Source organism: Panthera tigris, chromosome D4 (genome assembly GCF_018350195.1).
Source record: "Panthera tigris isolate Pti1 chromosome D4, P.tigris_Pti1_mat1.1, whole genome shotgun sequence".
Taxonomy (NCBI): Eukaryota; Metazoa; Chordata; class Mammalia; order Carnivora; family Felidae; genus Panthera; species Panthera tigris.
Genome location: NC_056672.1, coordinates 88,860,206 through 88,884,505, shown reverse-complemented (window position 1 = coordinate 88,884,505; position 24,300 = coordinate 88,860,206). Strand labels below are relative to the sequence as shown.

Genomic DNA, 24,300 nt, shown 5'->3' with positions numbered 1-24,300 from the left:
CTTCAGCTCAGGTCACGATCTCACGGTCTGTGGGTTCAAGCCCCACGTCGGGCTCTGTGCCGACAGCTCGGAGCCTGGAGCCTGCTTCGGGTTCTGTGTCTCCCTCTCTCTCTGCCCCTCTCCCACTCATGCTCTGTCTCTCTCTGTCAAAAATAAACAAACATTAGAAAAATCAACAGATAGGGTCCTGACGAGACCATTAGCTTCTTGGAGGAGTGTGCCTGTCTGGTCCACCACGAGGTTGCCATCGCTGTGCTTAGGACATAGATGCTCACTAGCTACTCGCTGGAAGAATGAAGGAATTTACTTGATATTATCATAGGATGAACTCAGGTCTCTGATTCCAAGTCTCAAAATTATTATTTTTTTAAGATTTTATTTTTAAGTAATCTCCACACCCAACGTGGGGCTCGAACTTGCAACCCTGAGATCAAGAGTCCCACAGTCCACTGACTGAGCCAGCCAGGTGCCCCAAAATTATCTTTATTTTTTGTTCCTTTTTCATTTCATTTTAATTATTTTAGAGAGCACGCAAGCAGCGGGGAGAGAGAATCTCAAGCAGGCTCCACACTCAGCATGGAGCCCAATGTGGGGCTCGATCCCATGTCCCTGGGGTCATGACCTGAACCAAAATCAAGAGTCAGACACTCAACCGACTGAGCCACCCAGGCAACCCCCAAAATTATCTTTAAATGGAGCTTCTTCTGGGTTTTGAATTGCCAGTTAGGATGTTTCTTGGTGAATTAGTAGGACCACTAATCTGATCAGGATATGCAGACAGTTGTGGGCTTGTGTTAACCAGATACGTTGATCGCTGTTTTGGTGTAGTTGTCTGAAAACTCACGGGAAGGCTGAGATCAAAGCCTCGGAGCACTATTGAGGGAGCTCTGCGACGACGTGGTGAGAGACTGAGCCACGCTCCCCTCTGAGCCTGCGACCGTCAGGCCACTGATGTTTGTAATGGCTGTGCGGGACTAGGGGACACACAGGGACAGTCCTCTCAGGCATCCGAACAGTTGGGACTTGGCCTTTTATTTCCAAACCGTTGGCATATGCCAGTTCTGCTCAGCCTGCTCCCCGCAGCAGCGCGGCCCTGATGAGAGTCCTCGTCTCTACTTATTTTTTCAGTCGGCCTCTGGGTGCTATTTAGGACGAGCCGCCTGCACCGTCAGCTCTGTTTGTGGACTGTTTGTGAGTGTGTGCTCCCTGGGGGGCCGGGAGAGGTAGGCTGCTGGGGTGCTCCTGGCTCCCCCTTTCCTCTTTGTCCGGGGGCTCAGGCAGAGTGTCGTATGTCCCGTCCTCCTCCTCTGTGAACGAAGATGCCGTGCAGAGATTTACCTACTGGATTGACAGTCTGCTGTCTGATGGCCACCGTCTCTCCCCACCTTTCCTTCCAGGCTGTGGTTCGGAAGGTGGGTGGTGGAGTCCCCACCTGCGGTCGGACTGCGTCTTCCTGGAACACCGTGGCTGCCTCTTCGCAGCTCAGACCCTCTGTTCTCATTAGTTCCCGAAAGGCGATCTTGCTCCTTGCTTTTCGCTGGCTTTTTGCGATCAGGAAACCGCCCTACTTGTAAAGCATAGAAGTGGGGCTGTCAGGCACCGGGTGGCCTGGGTGGCCTGCGGTGCTCCCCGGGCCGGAGACAAAAGGGCAGAGTTCACGCATTTGCTTTCTGGTTTTTCAGACATTTATGCCATCGGCGCGGACTTGACAAGCGTGGCTCCCGGCCGCGCGCCATGCCGTTCAGAGTGGCGGCAGCCCGTGGAATCCCTGAGCGGGGCTTCTGCACGCAGCCTTTGGGAGGAGGCAGGCGTGGACGCGGAGTGATGAGGGAGGAGGCAGGTGTGGACGCGGCGTGAAGAGGGACAGTGGAGTCCGGTGCAGTGTGGTGGCTCCAACTGCCCCTTAGTTGGCCCGAAACTAGCAAACAAAACCCCAGAACTTCTGGTTGGACACAGTGGTTGTGTTTATTTGCTGCTTATGGATAATCACGTGTGCCTCCTTCCTGCACGTGGCTGGCCGTGAATACAGAGATGGGTGATTGTACACGGGTCATGGAATTGGCTACTCTCAGCTCCTCCTTTCAGCGACAAACACAAGAGTCATAGTAGCAGCGCATTTCAGTAACGCTTCCCACGTTACCGTACCAGGCCCTGTGCTGCGTGTTTTACCCACGTGGTCTCATTTAATCCTTACAGCGGGAGGTTCTCGTTCAACTGCAGGAGGAAACTGAGACACAAGCTTTCCTTTTTTTGCATGGGATCTTGAGATCCAGAACAGCTGAGATCTGCCGGTGGTCATACGCTGAGTGGGGGCCAAGTTGGGACTGCAGCCCATTTTTCTGTATTTCCATTGGCTGTGATGACATTATTCTCTCGACTGTTGTGACTTGGGCAAAACTGGGCCTCTGCATTTCCAGGGACCCCTCTGCCACCGAGGCACTGAAAGGGCCACTAATGAATGCCGGATGGGATGCTGGGAGGGACAGTGGCCCTGGCTCTCCTGCTCTAGCTCACAAGGGGGCCAGGGAGCCCTGCTTCATGCTGGGTGGGTGACCTTGGGCAAATGGCTTAATCTTCCTGAGCTTCTGGCACCTCTGTTGTAACCTGATGGGGTGGCCAAACCCGTCCCAGAACTCTTTCTAATGCTGATTCTTTGTGAGCAATATCAAGGGGGGAGTGGGATGTATTGGGGTTGTTTTGTTGGCTTTTAATGACACCGATATTGTGTGGCACTTAACTATCATCACGGTAAAACTTACATAATTCCTCATAGCTTTCAAAACACCTCTCTAGACGTGGGTTTTGTGTTTCTTTTTTGCTGTTGTTTTTGGGTTTTGTTCTTTGGTTATCATAAGGTATTGGAGTCATACAGCGTTTTTCCCAGTTGAAGAGAACAGCAGTTAACAGTTGCTGGGTACTTCCTATATGTCAGGTACCGTGCTAGGAGCTTCACCTTTAGATACGTGTGCGATTTCATGAGTTCTCTTCTTATAACGAGAGTGAAATGGCAGGTATTGTGCCCATTTGACAGTTGCTGAGGAAAGGGAGGCAGTAAGACAAGAAGTGGCTTGCTGAGGTCATGGTGCCGAGTGAGAGGCAGAGCCAGCTGGGGACCCTGGGTGTTTTTTGTTGCTTCCCCTCCCCTCCTCCAATGCATGTGTTCCCTGGCCCCTCTGAGAGTCTGGATCTGGGGTCTGGTGCCACCAGGAGGCTGGCCTGGAGCCGCCCACATTGTCTTTTGTCTGGAGTCCCCTGGGGCTTTCCAGCCTCTCAGGGGATGGGGAAGGTGTTTCTGCATCTGTCTACAGGTTTTCAAAGCAGCATCTGGTTTCTCAGAGGTGACTTAAAAAGTACATTTGCTAAAAATATTGTAGGGGAATCTGCTTTGGACGTGAATGGCGGGAAGAGGCCCTTGGTTAAGACAGCTCTCCGCCCACCCGTCCGTCCAGCCATCTTTGCATCGATGGCCGAGTGCACGCTGAGTGCCAGTAGTCTGCCAGGGCGGTGGAGGGTGCTGGGAAGATTAGAGGCCATCTGTGCCTTTAGGGAGTTGACAGTCTGGCCCCCGCCTGTGCTGTGTATGTGCAGGGGACTTTCGACTTAGGCTTTCATACTTTCTTGACACTCGTTCACGTTAGGAGCAGCCTGGGCCTGGGGCTGGAGGTCGGGAGACCTGCCTCGTGGGCCCTGGGTCTGCATGGAAGCATCGTCAGCACGCCTCTGAGCCCTCGGGCTCCCCGTCTGCAGAAAGGCAGGATGGACTCCGTGGGGAACAGTGACGGAGGCTTGGGCTTCTGAGTCCGATGGCCGTGGGCTTGACTCCAGCTCCCCCGTACGGTGGCATGGGATGTTGGGCGAGTCACCGTGCCTGTGTAAGCCTCGGTCCTTATCTGTAAAATCGGGAGGATCATAACCACGCCTGCTTATGGCCTCCAGGGAGGGTTAAATGAGATGACGTACCTGGAGCATATTAACAGAGTCTTGACACAGAAGTGCTCGTGAGCATTAGCTTTTGTTCTCCCCGAATGTCCCGCTCTGCTCAGGGTCTCTCCCCCCACCTTTTTTCCCCCTGAATTTGAGAAAGCTGAGTTCCAGAGAATAGGTTTGTATAACTAAGTGATAAACCTCCAGAAAGATCACTTACAGGAAGGATAGATGACGTTTCATTTCAGCTGCAGGTGGCCCCCGCACATGCAGGGAGATTGAGGAAAGGCCTGATGATATCGTCTCCTACGTCTGTGTAGAAGGAGTAGGCCTGTCCTCCTGGGTGGCAGCTTATCCCACAGCCGGAGCAGGCTGATTGCCTGCAGGTGTATTTTTGCTTCGTCCCCAGAGACAGCACCTCAGTCTCTCCTTGCAGGGGTGACTCTCTGGACTCATTAAACCATCTCTGTTCAGCTCTGAAGGAGAACTGATTGCAGTTGGTGCTTTTGTCTTGTGACAGCAGCATTACCGCCAGCCGTGCAGGGTCCTCTTGGGCAAGTAGCTTACAAATTGCCTTGAGTGCCACAAGCAGGTGATTTTGTACCCTTTATTTTTCCTCCTTGATGAGTTTTCACAGTTAGGATAAATTCAGAGGTGCTGATGTATTGTTCTGAGTCTCCCTTAACCCGTGCTGTCCTGGGCTTCTGCGATGTGTGTGTGTGTGTGTGTGTGTGTGTGTGTGTGTCTAGTCTTAGAGGTTTGTCAGTGCAAGCTCGCTCAGAGCACAGGGCTGTTTGCACAGAGACCAAAGCCCAGTCAGTTCTTTTCACTTTCTTTAATCATTGGGTCCTGGAGCTACAGAACCTCTCACTTAATTAGCATAACCACACTAATTTGGGCTCCTGCCTCAGCTTGTCAAGAGTGCCTTACAAATAGTAATTCTCTGAGCTCATCCGAAAACCAAAGGCAGAGATCAAAATCATGCTTTTCTGCATGCTCTGTCCTTGTTTTTTCTGTTCACTGGGAACCGTCTCTCTTAATTACCCTAAACGTGCCAGGTTATAGAATAAATACAGTTTTTATATGTGACCAAGATAGGAATTGGGTTAGGGACCTGGACCACATTTCGGCCCTGTGTTGCAGGGAGCCCAAAGTGCCCTGGTTCCAGCTTGGTAGGTGAAATGCTCCTACCGGTGAAGAAATCGTGTGCACTAAAATCACCGCGGGGAACATGTGAGTGGCTGTCGCACAGTGACATCTTTGGTCGATGGAGAGGGACACTCACTGGCCTGAGTGTCTGGAAGTGCCACAGACCTGCTGTGCCTCTGGGGCCACGATCCCTCCCCAACCTCGGGACTGGAGGGGTGATTCCTGAGTTGTTTGAGGTCCTAAGTCCTATTAAGGATTTGACAGAAGCTCAGTAGACCCTGTCCCCAGCGAGAAAGATGCATTTATGTGTGGACACGGTTTTACCCCTCTAAGTTGCTGCTACTATAGGATAAATAATAATTAGCAAACCCTCCACGTCTCGGAACGCTTGAATGGAATCTCACGTATCTGAAATAATCAGGACTTAGTTTCTCCCACTTTAGTCACACCTGGGTTCAAATGACTGTTAATCATTGTATATTCCTGGAGTTTGGTGAGGGTTCTACCAAATGATGCTTGTAAGCTGCTTAAGCATAATGTCTATGTGGGTAAAAGGAGAAACCCTTTTGCCTTCTGCATGAAAACTCTTTTAATTTGCATGCAGTAAAATTGACCTTCTTTGGGGTATACCGTTCGTTGTCTTGAGCTGTGACTCATCTCTAGACTTGTGTAGCCTCTGCCACAGTCAGGATTGAGACTTGCTGCCTCTTTGTGGCCAGTTCCTTCCCCCGTCCCTGACTCCTAGCAGCCATGGGTCTGTTTTCCATCCCTGTAGTTTTGCCTTTTCCAGAATATCATGTAACATGTAACTTTCGGAAAATGGCTTCTTTTACTCAGTGTAGTGCCTTTGAGATTCATGCAGTTGTTCTTACCAGCAGTTCATTCCTTTTTGTAGCTGAGTTGTGTTCCATTGTGTGAATATCGTCAGTGTTTATCTGCGTAGAATTTTATCTTGGTTAACTGGGTCTGTTTCCTGGAAATAGATAGGGATGGCATTTGACCAACAAAAATCAAGCAGCCCAATTAAAAAATTTGAGTAGCCGTCTCCAGAGAAGATCACAAATGGCCAATAAGCACATGAAAAGGTGCTCAACACCATCCGTTATTAGGGAAATTAGGGAAATGCAAATCAAAACCACAGATGCAACGTCACACCCACTAAAATGGCTACTTTCAAAAAACAAAAAACGGAAAATGACAAGTGTTGGTGAGGATGTGTAGAAATTGGAACAGTTGTTGCGGGCCGGCATCCTTTCATACGCACAGCTCTGGAGGCGGATCTCTGACCCTGGGTCTGGGGCTGGTGGAGACCAGCCTCGGGTCCAAGGCGCCCTAGCACTCTAGTTTTTGCCCTCATGCGGCACAGTAGTGACAGAGATGACATACGGAGACCACGTGGACAGGGAAAGGCCCTGAGACTAGATGGAGGGAAAGTAGGGACCCACTTGCCCCCAGGAACCTGGTGACTCCATCCCAGCGGGGGGGGGGGGGGGGGGGGGGCAGTCATTGAGGTCGGTCAGCCATCTGAGCGGTTCCTCGTTTCCCAGAACAGAGTTTACGTCGACATCTCTGTGCTCAGCTCCAGATTCTCTCAGGCTCACCTGTTGTATTCAGTCCAGCCATTGCTGCCCAGATCAGTTCTGCACAGGCTCCAACCAGCTGCTCATAGGTGTCGCCCAGCACCTCTTCGGGGCTTCTCCTTAATGCTGCAGTGTGGGATGCTGTAGAAATCTGCTTGGCGTGCGCAGCCCGGAAGTGCCGGGGACCCCACCTCTTTGAGGCAGACTTTGACCAGCGCAGATGAGAACCAGTGGACCCCTGCTTTCCCTTTCATCCGCAGGGCGTCAGTCCAAAGACACAGTACCTGCCACTTCCCAGAAGGTCCGAGGGGTTAAGGAGCGGATCTTTGTGGTGGACAACGTGATCATGCCCTCTTGTGCTTCCCTGTCCCTCGGCACTGCTCCACTCTTCACTGGGGTTTGCACACTAAAAGAAAGAAACTGGAACCATCGTGCACTGCTAGTGGGCACGTAAGATGCCACAGTTGCTATGGAAAACAGCATGGCGGTTCCTCCAAAACTTAAAAATAGAATTACCATCTGACCCAGCAATTCTGCTTCTGAGTGTGAGGAAATAAAAGCAGGCTCTCGGGAAGACATTTGTACACCCAGCTTCATAGCAGCGTTGTTCACAGGAGCCCAGAGGTGGGAGCAACCCAAGTGTCCACCGATGGACGAGGAGATCAACAAAACGTGGTCGTACACACAACGGAACGTTATCCTGCCTGAAAAGGAAGGAAATTCTAACATGGGCTTCATCGTGGATGAACCTTGAGGACATGATGGCCAGGTGAAATATGCCGGTCGCAAAAGGGCAAATACTGTAGGATCCCGCTAGCACGGGGTACCTAAGAGTGGTCGAAATCGTAGAGACAGGAAGTAAGTAGGATAGTGGTTGCAGGGGCTGGGGGAGGGGAGGACGGGTGGTTACTGGTTAACGACGCCTTGTTAAGGCCAAAGGAGTTGTGTGGCTGGATGGTAGTCATATATGTGACGGGATGAATGTGCTTGTTACCACCGAACTGTGCACTTAAAAATGGCTAAGGTGCTAAATTTTACGTTACGTGTATTTACCACAACTCATAAAGATTTACCTACAGTTAGCATGTTTGTCAGTACTTAATCATTGTTTAACCTTAAATGTCTTTGCGAGTTGTATTAAAACATTGAAATAATCATGGGACAAGACAACTGTGTTACTGGGCAGCAGTGCTTATGGCAAAAATGGCTTCTCATTTCATTAATTCATCTGAGCTGGGAGGAACCAGACGTAGTCTGTAAGCACCTGGTGGGACAACCATGCTTGGGACTTCACGCGGTGACGACTCTAACTGGGTGTGTCCCCCGAGGAAACCTGCGTGATTATGAGATGGTGGTTCCTGTGGGGCAGGAGGCTTTTAAGCCAGGGTGGATCCTGTACCCACCCAATGTGGATCTTGTCGCCTTGGACCTGAGCTGCTCAGCTGTGCTGGGCTCCTGCAAGGACCCTCACAGAGAGAGGGTGCTGTCCAGGGCTGCCCTCTGGCAGCCTTTGGTGCCCACCTCTGTCTGCCTGAACAGATGAGTCCACGGGTGGCCAGCGGAAGTGCAGCGGGGGCCAGAGCCCGGTGGGTGTTGTGGACTGGCACAGGGTCAGTGCTTAGCGCACGTCAGCGCTTGATAAAGACTCTCGCGCTCCCCCGTGGCTTCCATCCGAGACTGCCTGGATACCGTTGTTGGCACTCACTCTCTGAGTTGAGAACACAGATGGCATTTACTCCACCGTTTGGCAGGATTCCAGGCTATTGGCCCCATTCATGAGAAGGTATCACTGACCTGGCGGGGAGGGGAGGATGATCTATGGAGAAGCAAGATCGCGGCTGTTCCCGAGAATTTTAAGGCCAGGCAGACTCTGTTAGATGGAATGGTGCCTCCATTGGGGAGCTGCCTCCTTGAGATTGCCACGATAGGGTCTCTGGTCCCGTGAGTATCACTGACCCATCTCTGTGAGTCCGGGATCACAGGCCGTCGCTGTATTGTTTTGGTAATACGGCACCAACACACGTAAGGCATGTTGTCGGTTTAATAACGCTTCTCAGGAAACAAAGAAAATACATTAGCAACGTAGATTATAAAAGAACACCCCCGGGGCGCCTGGGTGGCTCAGTTGGTAAAGCGTCCGACTTCAGCTCAGGTCACGATCTCGTGGTCCGTGAGTTCGAGCCCCCCGTCGGGCTCTGGGCTGATGGCTCAGAGCCTGGAGCCTGCTTCCGATTCTGTCTCCCTCTCTCTCTGCCCTCCCCCGTTCATGCTCTGTGTCTCTCTGTCCCAAAAATAAATAAATAAACGTTAAAAAAAAAATTAAAAAAAAAAAAAAGAACACCCCTGATTTCAAAAGTTAAATTGTGAAGAAATATACATCTCCGGTTCAGGGAAATACAATGTGAAGCATTGATTCATTCTTTTAGCTGGCTTCTTGAGCACGTAGCGTCTACAGTTCATGGCACCAGATGCTGGGGACGTGGCGGAACAGAAGCCCCGGCCCCTGCTCTCACGGAGCTCAAGGCAACTGGTTCAGCCTCTGCGAGCAGCACCTAGCCGTTGAAGAGTCAGACTCTGGAGCTTAACAAATGGAGTCCTGTTCTCGTCTCGCAGTTAGGTGTCTGGACACCAGAGGAAAATTACTTTGCGGATCACTGTGCTCACGTAGACTGTGACAGATGGGGTGATGAGCGCGCATCCCGGCTTACACCTGCTGTCCTGGCGTAGTTATTAATAGCATCCTCCCTGGCACTCTCAAAAATGTCCTAGTTTGGATGGGAAAACACCGAGGGAGGCGTCATTTACAACTGCTGGGTTCCACATTTGTGCTGGAGAGGGTCTTGGTTTGCAGCGAGAGAACTGTTTCAAAATAGGGTCTGTTCCAACGCAGGATCGAGCCCACAGAAGCTGCGGGAGGGTCAGCGAGTTGATCTGAGTCCCATTCTCCCTGTGGGCACCTGCCTCTCCGTATGTTCTAGTCACTCAACTCATGGAAGCATCAAAATCTGGGACAGTCTGGTTTAAAAAAACAATAAACATGCACATACAACGATCAGAACGGGTTTTCCTTATGATCACAATCAGGTTAACCAGATCTTAAATTCATATTCTTCGGAACGGATAGAAAGGATGTTAGTGTTTGTGTCAAGTCTTACAGAGGAAGTTGGGAAAATAATTATATGGCAACACGGGTCTAGGTGAAGGTGGATGGAGATTTTGTTTTCTGTGTTGCTATAGAAGTGTGTATGGGAAGATTAAATTTTTATACAGTTTCATTTTTAAACAGTATTTTTTAAAGTTTATTTCTTTTGAGAGGGTACGCCCAGGAGTGGGGGAGGGGGAGAGAGACAATCCCAAGCAGTCTCCACGCTGTGAGTGCAGAGCCCCCTGTGGGGCTCAGACCTACGAACCGTGAGATCATGACCTGAGCTGAAACCAAGAGTCAGGTGTTTAACCAACTGAGCCACCTGGGCACCCCTAAAATTTCATTTTTATTTAAGTGATATACCTGATGTTTAAGGAGAACATTTAGAAAGACAGGACACTCTGTATTTATGATAAGTTGGTAACTTGCAGCCTGTTTCATTAGCAGGTAGTGATGGCAGGGTCTTCTGGGGCCGGGTGGTCCCTGTCCTGAGGACCTGTAGGTAGCCCCACATCCTGCCCACCTTCTGTGGTTGGTCTTGGATTTTAGCACACGGAGATGCTGGGCTCCAACCCCCGGTACCTGATTCACTAGATCTGGAGTTGGGCTGAGCGTTGGCATTTCTCGCGAGCGGCCCCGTGATGCTGCTGCTGCTGCTGCTGGGGTGGCTGAGCGGGGGACACCCTCTGGAACCACTGCTTAGAGGTAAGTGTGGAGCGGACGGAAGGGTCCTAGGAATCTGACCCCAAGCGCCGCCCTTAGGATAGTGTAGTCGTAAGGCTGTGGGACGGGACTTCTGCGCATCGATGCCGGGAGCATCGTTTAATCATCTCGGCAGCACTGCAGGGAGGGGGTGGTGGCCTCAGCCTACAGATGGGGAAAGGGAAGCCTGGAAAGGTTCACGTGACTCGTGCAGCTGCCACGTGGGAGAGCCGGGTCGAAGCCAGTGCTCGGTGCCGAGACCCTTAGAAAATGAGTAAGTGTCAAAGGCCTCACAGAGCGAAGATGATTCTGGTACCACAAGCAGGAGTGAGCAGCCCGAGAATGACCGTGTGGACACCGCTTCCCCGGCACTCTGTGCTCTCGTCCGCGGTGGTCTAATTAGCGCTGACAGGACGGCCAGAAGATTGGCAGTTGTGGAGAACCTTGGATGGCTCTCACGCTAAATGTATCCTGTGCCTCGGAAGATTAGCTAATTAATTAGGTTGACACATTAGTGGTCGTCAGCAAGGCGTCTTTAAACTGCACATCTGGAACTTGAAGACCAAATGCTACACTTTAAACTACGTTTAAAGTCACCCAGCATTCACTTTAGGACTTTAAACGCATCGTGGTAAATGTCTACAAGCTGCTCCTGAATTGTCTTCACGTGGACGTGTCCCAGCAGCATGAAGGCACGTCCCTCTCAGCCCTCCTTTCTCGGGATCCTCTTTTCCAGACTCTCAGTTTTGGAAAGTCCCGGGGCTGAGTCCTCTGCTTTCTTCCCAGGCGATCTCAGGCCCGTGTCTCTAAACGCCACGCAGATACCGGTCATTCCCATGTGTATGTTTCCAGCCCCAAACTCACCCCTGAACTACAGGCTGCCCACTTGCTCTCTGCCCGGACATCTGGCAGGGGTTCTCGTGTGACGTGCACAGACCAGAGCTCGTGGTTCTCCGCCTCACCCACCGCCTCACCGGCTCCTCCCGGGGTGCCCACGGCAGGAAATAATGCCGTTTTTGATCTAAGCGTTCAGGCTCAGCCCTGACTCCTCCCCCAAGCCACGCCCGACGTATCCGTAAGTCCTCTGGGGCTTGCTTTTTGATGTATCCCCTCCTCCCTGGCACTTGTTCTGGGCCACCACCGTCTCTCCCTGGACTGCCGAGGCCCCCTCCTTCCTAACTGGCTTTTTGGTTTCCACCCTTGCCTCACGATCGTCTGATTGGCATTCATTAGATCGAATCAGGCCTGTTCACGATTGTCAGATAGCTTCCTGTCACAGTGTGAGGTCAGCCCAGAGTCCTTGCCGTGGCCTGTGGCGCCCTGTACTCTGGCCCCCGAGCAGGCTTTCGAGCTTTTCCTTCAAGTGCTCTTGGAACATGCCAGGTGCACTCCTGCCTCAGGGCCTTTGCTCTGGCTGTTCCGTCTGCCTGGAGCGGCGTGGGGTGCGCCTCCCGAGAGCCCGGGTCAGAAGCCGCGTCCGTCATTTGCTGGTTACGAACCTTGGAAAGTTGCTCATCCCTCCTCCTCGTAAGTGGGTTTTCTCATCGGAGAAGTGGAGCCAGCATCTGGGCCGTCGTGCGGTCCTGACGGGAAGCCCGGCGATGCCAAGGGCCGGGGAACCAAAGCTCTTGCGTGTGTTTGTGCCCTGACTCCTCCAGGTCCGGTTTGCATGGCACTCGGGGGCCACTCCACCTTTCCCGTCACTCTCCCCCCACGGTCCCCTCAGCCCAGCCTTTTCGTTTCCCTTCTTCTAACGTGGCCCTTTTGCTGCTTTTCCGTTGTCTTTTCCCTCGTCGGGAGGTAAGCTCCTGTCAGCCGCTATTTCAGCAGAGCCCAGGAGGGCTCCTGGCACACAGCTGAGGCCCACCGATTTTCGTGGACTGAGCAATGAGAGGCACGTATTGGGTACAGACTCGGCCTCTTGTTGGAGAGGGGTGTGCTTCTCGGAGAGCTCGGAGGGCACAAGCAGATAGCCCTGGTGGCCCTCCCGAGCCCCTCCCACTCAGGGTAGAGGCCACAGTGAGCCAGCTGCTTGTCGGGCTGGGGGCCTCTGTCCCTGCAAGTCAGGAGCTGTAAGGGGCAGGAGGCGACCGATCCCGAAGGCCTGGAGAGCCGGTGGGAGATGTGGGCTCCTGTCCCTCTTCTGACACCGCTGTGGTCCAAGCAGAGCAGAGACTGTGGGACCCCTTTACGGTTGCCCATTGACCGTCTGCTGGGCGTTGACTGTTAGGTTTCTTTTGTGTAGCCGGAGAGGAAGGGGGGTAGGGTACGGTGCCGGTAAGCAGGCGTGGGTTTGGGCATGGTGTTGAGCGTTTGGCCAAAGTTGCTAGGCCCCAGCATGGGGCATGTGGGAGAGAAAGGTGGGAAAGGTAACTTGGGGACCAGACTCTGCAGGGCCTTGAATGCCAGTCCGGGCACTTGAGAATTCCTCCTGTAGGTATCCCGGGAAGCCTCAACATTGTAAGAAGTGTTCTCCACGCATATTTACACTTTTCCCAAGTATTCCAAATATCACGAAGTAAGCGGCAGAGGAGAAAATTAATTTCTGTTCACTTTTAAAAAAGTAGTCTCAGTCTCAGTTCCGAGTGGAATTATACATTTAGGGGTGTGGGCTCTCTCCCCTTCATGTCCCTTGGGCTGCATTTAATTCCTGGCCCAGTCCTGACTTTGAAAAGAACAACAAATGAACAGCTTCTTCAGAAGGCCGGGTGCTGGTTAGCGGAGAGGGGCCTGCTGTGGCTGCCCTTGTCGAGTGAACTAGCAGGCCCGGTGGAGGTCCTCAGAACCCAGAAGCTGGCTCACGGGGATGCCTTGGAATCTGAGGTTCTGACCCCTCGTGGTTTGCAGGTTAGGTTAGACCCCAGGAAAGATGGAGTGGTGGACTTTACTTTAGGGTTCATTTCTGTAGAGTGTCCCTTTTAGGCCTGCCCGGATTGAAACAAAGCAGCCTTGTTTTGGATACAGTATCAATATTCAGTGAGGATTAGTACTTTGTTGTTGTTGATACACCCCTGCCAGAAATAAGGCAACTGGCTGGATGTGGAAAAACACCAGACTGGGAGTCTGTGACTTGGGTTCTCTGGCTGTGGAAGCTTAAGGAAACGTCTTTCTCTCTGTGGATCTCATTTTCCTCATTTTGGAATGAGAGGGATGTGAATCTTAACCTTTGGAGCTCTTTGAGACTTCGATAACAGCCGTGGACTTTCCTTCTCCCAAAATGAACACTCATGGTTTGGCCAACACTTCAGGAACCCCCTGAAGCCCACGAGGCCAAGCGCTGTACCTGTAAGGCCCTTCCCAGCTGACTTCCCCTTTACGTCCCCCATTTATGTACCTCCACCTTCAACAGGGCCTTTGCACACGCTGCCCCTGCACAAAGTGCTGTTCACCCCTTTGTTTGGTCAATTCCTGCTCACCCTCTGAGTGTCACCCTTCCCTGACCTCTGAGATTAGATTAGGTTGCCCTGCTAGACGTACTTCCCTTACCCTGAACGTCTCAGCACATGTTATCTGACTCTCCCTAAGCTCCGTGTTGGTATTTATTAGGTGAACCCGAGGTGCCTCCGACCGCACATTCTGTGATTGACGTGTGACTGTGCGAGCGTGTCAGAAGAAAATAGCAATCTGTGCTCTGTGCTTCCTGTGACACTCTGCACAAGATGTGTTGGTTTTTTTTTTTTTTTTGTTTTTTGTTTGTTTTTTGTTTGTTTTTTGCCTTGGCTGATTTCCTCTGGGGCTGGGCAGGGAAGTCACTTCAAAGCAGGGCCTAGAGGGCCCAGAAGACTGGCTCCCAGACTTTCTGCCTCAGTGCCCCGCTGAGCCTGACCTCCAGGCTGGTCCTTCCCCTTTGTTTATGTTCTGGGCTGAGCTGCAGCTCCCACTTGGAGCCTTTCCACAGTGCCTGGTGCTTCCTCATATTGTTGTATTTTTCTCCAGGGGGGAAGTGACCAACATCAGACTTTCCTCCGAGCAGACAAAGTCCACGCACAAAGCCTCGCGTCAGCTGCCGGGCACCTGCCTCCGTCTCCGGGCCTCTTGGGGGAGGTGAATGTGCGCATTACAGCCGTCACTTGCCTTTCCCCGTGATTTGCCTCTTAATTTCCCTCCAGGAGTGTTCATGCCCTGCAGGAAATCCAGCAGCGCCTTGTGTGGAGGGGAGGGTTCTCTGTAAGATGCTTCAGAACCTCGGCAGCCACAGCATTACCTCCCTGCTTTAGGTCACTTTCCACATTCTAAGGTGTTATTCTGATAGTTCAAACATCATAGGTGAAATTTTATTTGCGCCAAAGAAATGAGTTGTCTACCAGAATGTTGCAACACGTCTCCTCTGATGTGGGGGGAAAACAAAAAACAAAAAAACAAAAAAAAACCCTTGTGCAGGTAAATACGTTTTCTTTAATCTATCTGAAGCTGGATGTTTACAGACTTTAATAAAATAATAAAAACAACTATCCTTCAAGAGTGTCTGCTATGTGCCAGGCACTTTTTCAACATCATATTTAACGTTTTCGCTGCCCTATGAAGTAGGTGGCATAATTGTACACATTTTACATAAGTGAAAAACTCAGGACCAGAGAGGTTAGGTTCCTGTCCCCAAGTTGCCCAGCTGAAAGTGCTCACAGAGATTCAAACCAGGCCCGCTGTCCTCCCGGGCCAGCACCTTCCCACTGCCCTCCTTCCTCCTCCAGTCGTGAGGAAATGGGTAGTGGGATTTCGTAGGCAAGGATACAGATGGAACTCCGCTCTCTCACCAGGTGGTGGCCCTGATCCCCCCCCCCCCCCGCCATCTGTAGTGCAGGGGAGGAGCTGGGTGGGCCCTGCCCTTCTGTGAGTGATTTGGGCTGCCGTAGTAATGCCTCAATACTGAACATGTGGTCACATAGAGTCTGATCATATGGTACACGCGTCCATGGCATCCCTGAAGCATTTGTGTGAAACAAGGAGCCACATCGTATTGGCCAGGAGGTGAATGCTCTGTTTCTGGTAGCAATGCGTTGTCCATTCAGCTCATCTGTTAGAGTCCCGTATTGCCTCCCTAATGTGCGGACCAGAGGTGGGTCACTGGCCACATTCATAAGAAAATGCGTCCCAAGTTAGAAACCGTTGACTTACTGATGAGCCTTACAAATGAACTAGAAATTTGCTTGAGAGAACAACTTTGAAATGAGGACCCTGTGGTCCAGCTGCTTCTCAAGGAATCATGACCTCCCCTAATGATTCAAATGTCAACTTTCTGGGCATAGGGGAAGATAAAGAGAATGGCCTGTCGTTAGGAATAACCCATGAAAGCTCAGCCTGGAAAATGTTTCTGATGGCGCACCCAAACTCGGTCCATTTCTGACTTTCAGCTTCTTGGTCACCTGATTGCCCACTCCTCCCCCAGGAAAAGGCAGCGTGGAAAGTGTTTGGAAATACAGTTCACTCTGAGGCCGCTACCGTGCCGATGAGTAATAGAGCGTCAAAGGAAGGCCGTGGAAGAGCTTCCTAATATAGACCGACCGGTTACGGGACCCGCCGGTAGGGCGATAACAAGCCTTTCCTTCTGGTTTCCTCCCTGGGAGTGAAGGGAGTTTGAAAGGCGGGAGGCAAAGACCTCTCAGAGCAGAAATCAGGTTTTTCCTGCAAGAGTGTGCCAGGGCTCGCTGCTGGGTGATTGGGATGTCTGAGAGATGAAGCCCCTTTCAGCCGGTGCCTTGGTCCTCAGTCGCTGCTCAGCGAAGACACCTGGGCTTGGGAGAACCCTCTGAGCCCCTGGCTTTAGAATGGGCAATGCTGCTGAAAAACAGAAGCCCCGGAAACGAAGCCGTCTGTGCCCCTGGAAACAAGGTAAGGAGGCCCTGGGCCTCGTCTCCGGGAGGAAGGAGGCAGCCTTCATTGGGATATTTTGGCTCAGAACCAGAGCTGAAACTGCTTGGGAAACACCTTCCACACTAAAAAGCACTCAGTGCAGCATAGTCCAGTCTAAAGAAAATTAACCGTCCTAAGGAATAAAACGATTCGTATGTCAATATGACGTCACAACTCGGCCGAGAACGTAGCTCACCTTGAGGTTTGTGTTCCATGCAGCAGGTGTGCTGATTGAAAATTTTAAGCTTTAAAAGATATGCCGGATAAAAATGTTGATATCCGGGAGTTTGAATCTTTTGGAACGGTTTGGTGAGAGAATGTTAACAGCTTTTGAATATATAACATTTTTCTCCCATAGACTCCAAAGTACTTTCCATAAGAAACCTCATGCTTGCCCGTCCCAGACACCCCACGTCTGCTCACGCCTGCTCACGCCTGCTCTGTGCCTTTCAAGGGCCCTGTGTCAGTGTCCACTTTAAGGAGGAGGAGGTCCGTGGGCCACAGGCACTGCCACAGAGCACTTGGGACTGGGGGCCCTTTGAACCGTGGCCCCGGGCACCTTGGTCCTCCAGCGCATCTGACTGCTGTTTTCACTGTGATCAACCCCTCAGACCAGCCACTGGCCCCCAGGACTTCGGGTCGTGGCTCTTTTACAACCCCACTCCGCAAAAAATGGAGGTAACATTTGACCAGCAGCAAGACTGTGTGATTGCAGCTGTATCCGTGGGTATGTGTTTATGCAGAAAATACAACCCGGGAGAAAATACACAGAAAGGTTGACAGTAGTTGTCTTTCGTGGTCAGGTTATGGGTTATTTATTTTTCTTTTTAAAAGGGAAAACTGGGTAGGCTGCTAACGTAATGTCAAGTTCCAGCCTCTCTGGCTTTATACCACTCATTCTGTGTCCAGCATGTTACTGTGAAAGGAGTCCTCCCTCGTGGCCTTTGATCGGGTCTGGGTCTGAACAAAACGGTGATAAAAGACATTTGGGGGACAGCTCAGGAAACTTGAATATGAGCTGGGTAGTAGATGGCATCTGGGGACTGTTGCTAGCTTCATTATGTGTAATAGTGGTAAGGAGTCACGTAGGAGAAAGTCCTTTTTGGGATAGTCATACTAAAGTACTTAGGGGCAGAGTTTCGTGGCCTATAATTTTACTCCAAAATGGCGCAGGTGAATGAGTGCATGTGTACATACCTGGAAGCAAAGTAGGACAAGTGTAACACGTGTTAGAATCCAAGTAATGGACAGGTGAGGTTTGCTGTACTCTTATTAATGGATTTTTACTCATTGTGGGGGAACCATTGAAAAGACGGTTGCTGGTTACACCGTAGCGCGGTACCCTTCCGTAGCATGAATCTTAGCGGTCGTGGGTATTCACTGAGGTGGGTCGGGATCCCCCGCTCTTGCTCAGGGCCACGTGTCAGGGCTGGTATCTCTGGCTGCCAACAAGAAAATCGTCATAAAAATCCGTTAACTCAGAGGCACAGCTTTTATAACGGGAATTTAACGTATTTGTTTTCAGATAGTCTCTGGTTTTCCTTAGAAAGATGTAGAAGAGTTAAGACTTCTTAAAATTTCCACTGGAAGCAGCTGGGTTCCCCGCCTGTGTTGCATTTTGCAGTTTGTGTGTTTGTGTCCGGTAGTTTCCATGAGAGGGGTGTGGGGGCGCGCGGCCGGCTGGGCGGACAGGAACAGCCGCTCCCTGCCCCGGTTTCTGTCTGCCCGGACCCTGCTGGCCAGGAGCACGTCTTTGCCAGTGTCGGGTGCGTTTGTCTGTGCAGCTTAGACCAGGGAGAGCAGTGCCTTTCCCTGATCCAGAGTCCGGCCGCGCCCTGCCAAGGACCCACAGGAGCAAGGGTGGGGGGCAGTCCTTCACCGTTGCTCGTCTTTGTCTTTAAAGGTTGTTGATGTTTTGGAAACGGGATTTTCGAACTGGATCGAGTGAGTCCCAGGCACCACTGTGACCCTGATCTGCGTGCATTTTCCGCGGTCCACGCTCACCGTGGCTGTGAAGTCTCGGTGGATGACTGGGGACTCCAGGCTCCACGGCAGCGCAGGATGATGTCCGTGTCTGCTTTGGGGGCAAGGGAACGGGAAACGCGTGTTTGTGTGCGTTTGGTACAGACAGCCTAGGCTGCCCCTGACTTCTCCAGCCCGTCTGTGGCCCAGCCGTGGCAGGGGCTCCCGGGAATACAGACTTCAACCGGAGCCAGACATTTGTGATTAGGAAGGTCGAGCTCAGAGTACATTCTGAAAGCAAATTTAAAGGGAATCACTATCTGCCCTTTAGATCATTTACATTTCTGTTTCCAGGTTGTACGCCTGGAAAGTTGAAAAATCAAGTGACAGGATATTAGTGCAAGAAACACAAATCTTACCCCCTCTGCCAGCTGTCCCCCTAAAGAGCATTTTACACCTGGCAGAGAGACGTCTCTCTAAGGATTTTAAACAGTGTGCAGCGCACAGCCTTTGAGGGGACCAGCATTATACCCTGTCTTATTCTTGTTTTTCTAATGGCTCTCAGAATCCCAAACATAAGGATAAAACAGTACTGCTTGCTTTTTTTGCAGTGCTGGGTGCTTGCAGTGGTTGATAAATGTGAGTTATTTGCAGTCCCATAGTGAGTTCTAGCAGGCCCCCATACACACACGCGCGCGCACGCGCGCGATGGGAGGTAGGATAAGGCAGTGGCTTCCGGTGTGATCCTAAGAGTTCCAGCCAGCGAGAGCTGCACCCCACGCTTGCCATCTGACCTTGAACAAGGGGATTTTGTAATCCCACGTGGCCTCATTCCCTCACTGCCCTTCCCTCCCACGGTTTCTCCAAATGACGGTGCCTTCCCGTGTTATTTCCTTACAGCCCTCACCGCAGGTATTTTTTTTATTGATCTGTTTATACACTATCTGATTGTAAACCCCCTGAAGGCTCTCTGTTAGGACCCTTGTTCTGTCTCCCACACTGGTGGAGGGGTGTCACTTGATGCCTTCCATGAGTGCATTTGGTGACAAAACTCCCACTGCCTGGCCGCTGCATTACCATGGGTATAAAGGAGGTATGAAAGGCAGAGCCTGGGCCCTGGTACAGAGTAGGTGCTCAGTAAATGGTAGCCACCGATGCTGGCCTGTGTGCTGGTTACGGGGACCTGGAGGTGTTCATTCTTTGCCTTCCTGCTAAAGTGGAGACATCGGGGGTGAAAATAGGTACATCTTCCTCTATCCCACGGCGATTCTGAATTTACAGAGTAAATCTATTGAGGATTGTTCACAGTGCAAAAGATTGCTTCACCAAAAGCACTCAAATCATAGTGAATATTTAGTTGCTGATTCGTTGACCAAAACAGCTGGTGAAACCTTCCATTTAGAGCTAAATTGAACTTTTAAAATGCGCCCATAATCCTGCCCTGTCAGAAGACTCGTTCGTTCATTCGTTCATTCTTCCTTTTTAAGAATTAATTTGAAGAGTTGCTTGCAATGGTCGTCTTGGCTTTGGGGAGTATAATGCAGGCACGAGTTTCCTTGGGAATTAAACATTGCAGCAGTCATTACAAATGGAATGGTTATCTCCTTCAGAAATCCCAGCAGCTCAGGGCCATACCAGCCTGGTAAATGGAAAATGTTTGATGATTTGCATGTTTGTACTCAGCTGGGTGTGAGTGAATGAAATTAACACCCTCAGTGGAAGCCCTGACTATAAAAAGTGTCTTTCCCCGGGGAGGGGGGGGGGGGGGGAGATGGGACGGGACCGGGAGCGGGGTGCTTGCGGTGCTGGGAAGGAGATTGGCTGGCTGAGGTGGGGGTGGAGGTAGGGAGTCTGGGACTTGACGCTGATTCCACGTGCTCCCTGGTCCCTGGGCTGTAGGGGCAACTGGTTGGATTCCAGTCCACAACGGTGTTTAGACTTGCCACTCCAAGCTAGGTAGTGAAGAAGCGTCTCAGGCCCGGGACACCTTTGTGCCAGGCAGTTATACTGATGGATTTTCTGGCCAGAGCAGAAGCCGGCCCACCTCCCACCATCCATTTTCTGGCCTTTCTTCCATTGCTTTGGGACCACAGTGGTGCCTGTGTCGGCCTCTTGGGCAAGCACTGGGTGCTACGTTCAGGCCACCAGGCTCAGTGCCTTCTAGCTGAGGGAGGCCAGCCACGTGACCTCACACTTCCAAGCCCGATCCTGGTCTCTACGTGAGATTAATAATAACACCTACTCGAGGGACCGTTGAGAGAACTAGATGAGGTAATTCACGTAAGGGGGTTACAGCCCTTAGCAGGCAGTGAGCACATAATGAATGATAGTCCTTCTTATCATACATCCACGGATATGGATCATGGGCCTGGCTCTGTGCAGCCCCAGCTAGCAGTGTGTTTGCCAATTCTGCCTGTTTCCTTCTCTCAGTGTGAGAGATCACATGTCAGGTGATCGCAGAGGTGCTTGTGAGGTCTGTGAGTCAGCGACCGCCCGCACTGGCCCTTGCCGTCCCTATCTGCAAGCTCTCTGGGTGTTCAGTGTCCAGAGAAGGCTTCCGTTGTGCTCAGCACTGGGGGCACAGGGGGCTTTTGTGGCGTTGCGTTTCTCTGAAAATGGTTATTGCGGGACCCAACACAAGTGAACTAGAATATGAAAGTAATCAGCACAGTCCATCTTCCTGTTCTGAGTACTGTCACGTTGTGGTGTTTTTCCATAACTGCATCGTGGCTAGGAGTGTGGACTACGGAGCCTAGATGCCGGGGCCGAACCCTTGCTCCTCATCATGCTGCTTGGCTTATTGTGATCTTAGTGAACTTCGAGACCTCAGTTTTCTCATCTGTAAATCATACCTGTAAAGTGCTTACAACAGCTCCTGGCACATAGTGTTTATCGTTGGTGGTATTTTTAGGTTGCAGACAGAGGAATTACATTTTACTTTAATGGAAAAGGTGTTACATTATTAAAGAAAAGATTGGGAAAAATGGACCAAATGCAAAGAAGAAAGTGCATGTCGAGCGTCTAAAGGGCCTGAAAGAGAGCAGAAGTATTAGCTCCGACTGGTAATCTTTTCCAGAGCGGCTGCCCGTGCATGCATAGTTTTCATAGAGTTGTAACCATGTGCAAATCATTTTTTTATTTCATGCCTCTGTGTGGTCTTCATAACTACTGTAATGGCTGTACCATTCCATTATGTTAATATTCCGTAACGTATTAAATCATTTACCTGCTGCTGAATATTGCGGTTATTTCCCCTTTTTGCTGTTATAAGCAAGGCAACAATAAGTAGCTTCATTCATATGTATTTGTGATTCTTTTGGATGATTTCCTTAAGGTGAGGTCCCAGTGTAAACTTCCCAAACCAAGCTCGTAGGAGATTAGCTTTAAGGCTCTAAGGGACATATCTGTCAACATTGTCACGAGCGATGCACCAGTTTATCCATTAGCCACAAGCCCATCAGCACTGAGTATTATCATTTTGGAATTGTTTCTTTTCTAAAACTTAGATTGTATTTACTCATGCAGAGTGATGAGTTACCTAATGGCATGGGGTTCAGAGAAGGGCATGGGAGTTCAAAACCCATTATCAGTTTAAGAATCTGTTTTTAAGATTCTGTGTTCTCATTGTCCTTTGCATGGAACTTGACTCAATCTCATTCAGGTGCTAAGTTTCATGGAAAAGAGGCGTGAGATTTTGTGTTAAGGATAGCCGTTTACCATCACAGCTTTTTGTCTTTTGCCTCCCAGGGAGGAGTGAGTATTAAATAATTCGGTTTCCTCATGTGAAAGGGAAAGAGTGAGCCCACAAGTGTTGTTAACACGGTTAGTGTAATGATTACCATTAGACCGCGTGACAAATGACCCAGCCCCTCCTCCTCTCCGCTTCTGTAGGGCTCTCTCCGAACCTCCGAGAACCGTTTTCCCCAACTGCTTGCCTGTGGTGGGCTGCCAGCTCAGTTGTTACTCGGACGGGTATGTTGCTGTCAAACTGTGCTGCCACGGAGGTTTGAGTCAACAGGTGCAGGCCTCGGGTGTTAGGGTAAATATAGTGGACGAAGGTGATGCCTGTTCATTGGCGAGGCTCTAAGCCACGGCTGGACGTGACCATAAATAGGCTTCAGGATGGAAGAAAAGAAATTTACGAAGCAGAGGTTATTTACCATGCTAATGGAGTCACAGATGTCTTCAGCTAGAAGAGAATGATAAAAAAAAAATTCCTAAATGATCCCCTAATTTAACTAATGAAGAAATTGAGGCTTAGAGAAGTAAAGTGACTTGTCTGAAGTCCTGCAGCTAGTTTGTGGCTTAGGGTCTCCTGTGCTAGGGTAGTAATATACCAGTGGTGTAGTAATGTGCATAATAAAGATATAAAACAATACAGCGTATTGTGTATATCATGATTACATATTTTGTATTTATGTTATATATTTACAAGCTGTAGCATATGTTGTGTCCAGTACGTTGTTGTGTCCAGTATGTTGTGTATGTGATACGTTACATATCGCATCTATCGTGTATATACAGTGTACAATATAACGCAGTAACATATGTAACGATATAATAGTAACAGGTTGGGATATAACGTTACAGTGATGCTGATGGCTTCCCTTATGCCAGGTGTGGTACTAGAAGATCTGCATACATAGTGGGCTCTTCCATAAGTCAGTTTTTTGCAAAGTGAAAAATCAGAAGTAGGAAATGGAAACGTAAGTGTGAAGGAATTTTTCTCGTGAGAAGTGTGGGGTGTTGTTTGGGGTGGGGTAAGAAAAGGGAAGGAAACTTCACTTTGTCGTCAGATATTTCCAAATTTAGAACAATATCTATCCCTAGCCGTTGGCTTTACGGTGTGCTTTACCCTGGGAACAGGCACACAATACGCTTCCGTGTTTGACCACGTCTTTCCCAGCTGTGGGGAGGGTGTCACCATGGCTTTAGATAATAACAATGGCCAGTGGCCACTTTAAATCTAATTACACTTTGGCAATTGCTTATAGGGCACTTGATTTCAGAAGTCACTTCATGCTGAAATACCAGATGGCTGTTTCTGGAGACTCTGTGGACCACAGCCGAGCAGGCTCATCTAGGTCACGGGTGGGTCAGTTTCTTAAAGGGCCAGATAGCGACTCTTGTAGACCTTGCAGGGCCAAGAGGCATGTAGGTGCTTACATAACCAGCTAAAATGAAACTTTCAAAGTGTGAAAACCAAATTCTTTGCTTGCAGGCTATAAATAAGCAACCCGCACCAACAACCAGGAGGCTGGCGGGATTGGGGCTACAGGCAGAAGTTTGCCAACCCCTGGTCTGTGGGGTCTTTTTCGGTTTGAGTGCTCTCTTCTGTCGTCATTATGCCTCTGGTGCTCTGAAACAGGTCGTTCGCCAGTTACAAAAAAAAAAAAATGCAAATTTTCAGGCCAGAAGAAGACTGAAATATCATCTTCTAGCTGCTTCACCTTTATAATCGGAATTACTTAGCTGAGCCTTCTGGTTTCTAGTCCACCACACACACATTCAGGGCTTTATTGATAAAAATAGTCCTTCCCATCACTACGGGAATGAGAAGATAGATGATGGAGGTTTCAAGAACCTGGCACTGTTGAATACAGAAGCCTTAAATAGCCTTCCTTGACTGTTAAATGGGACAGTGTACTAAAAAAGCCTCCATTTTCTACAGTCATTCATTCATTGATTGATGGATGTTTATTCACTCAACAAATATTTACTGAGTGGGACCTGTGTCGGGCACTGTTTTGGACACAGGGGGATGCCCAATGAAAAACTAGGACCTCACTGCCCTCTGTATTTTATAGTGTATATATAAATAAGTGAAATCCATTGTATAGAGAAGGCAGGGAGGGGGATAGGAAGTCCAAGGCTGGGGGTGGTCGTCAGCGAGGAGGACGGTGAGCGAGGGGCACTCGGCAGCGAGGTGTGGAAGTTGCCGCTGAGCGGGAGCACTCCAGCGGGAGTCACTGGTGCAGAGGGCCTGAGAGG

The 24,300-nt window shown here is 50.3% G+C and overlaps 1 protein-coding gene across 9 annotated transcripts in view; it reads left to right on the top strand.

Moving 5' to 3' along the window:
* RAPGEF1 (Rap guanine nucleotide exchange factor 1) overlaps positions 1–24,300 on the top strand; it is a 131,371-nt gene that overhangs the window by 5,606 nt on the left and 101,465 nt on the right. For 2 of the 9 annotated variants that reach the window (XM_042964369.1, XM_042964364.1), the window contains exon 1: positions 15,299–16,326. The exons of 6 other annotated variants lie outside the window; for them this stretch is intronic. In XM_042964369.1, the coding sequence (XP_042820303.1) occupies positions 16,263–16,326 (64 nt within the window). In that variant the 5' untranslated portion in view covers positions 15,299–16,262. Of the gene's footprint in view, positions 1–15,298; positions 16,327–24,300 lie in introns of those variants that run through there. One more of the 9 variants, XM_042964371.1, reaches the window with a different exon arrangement.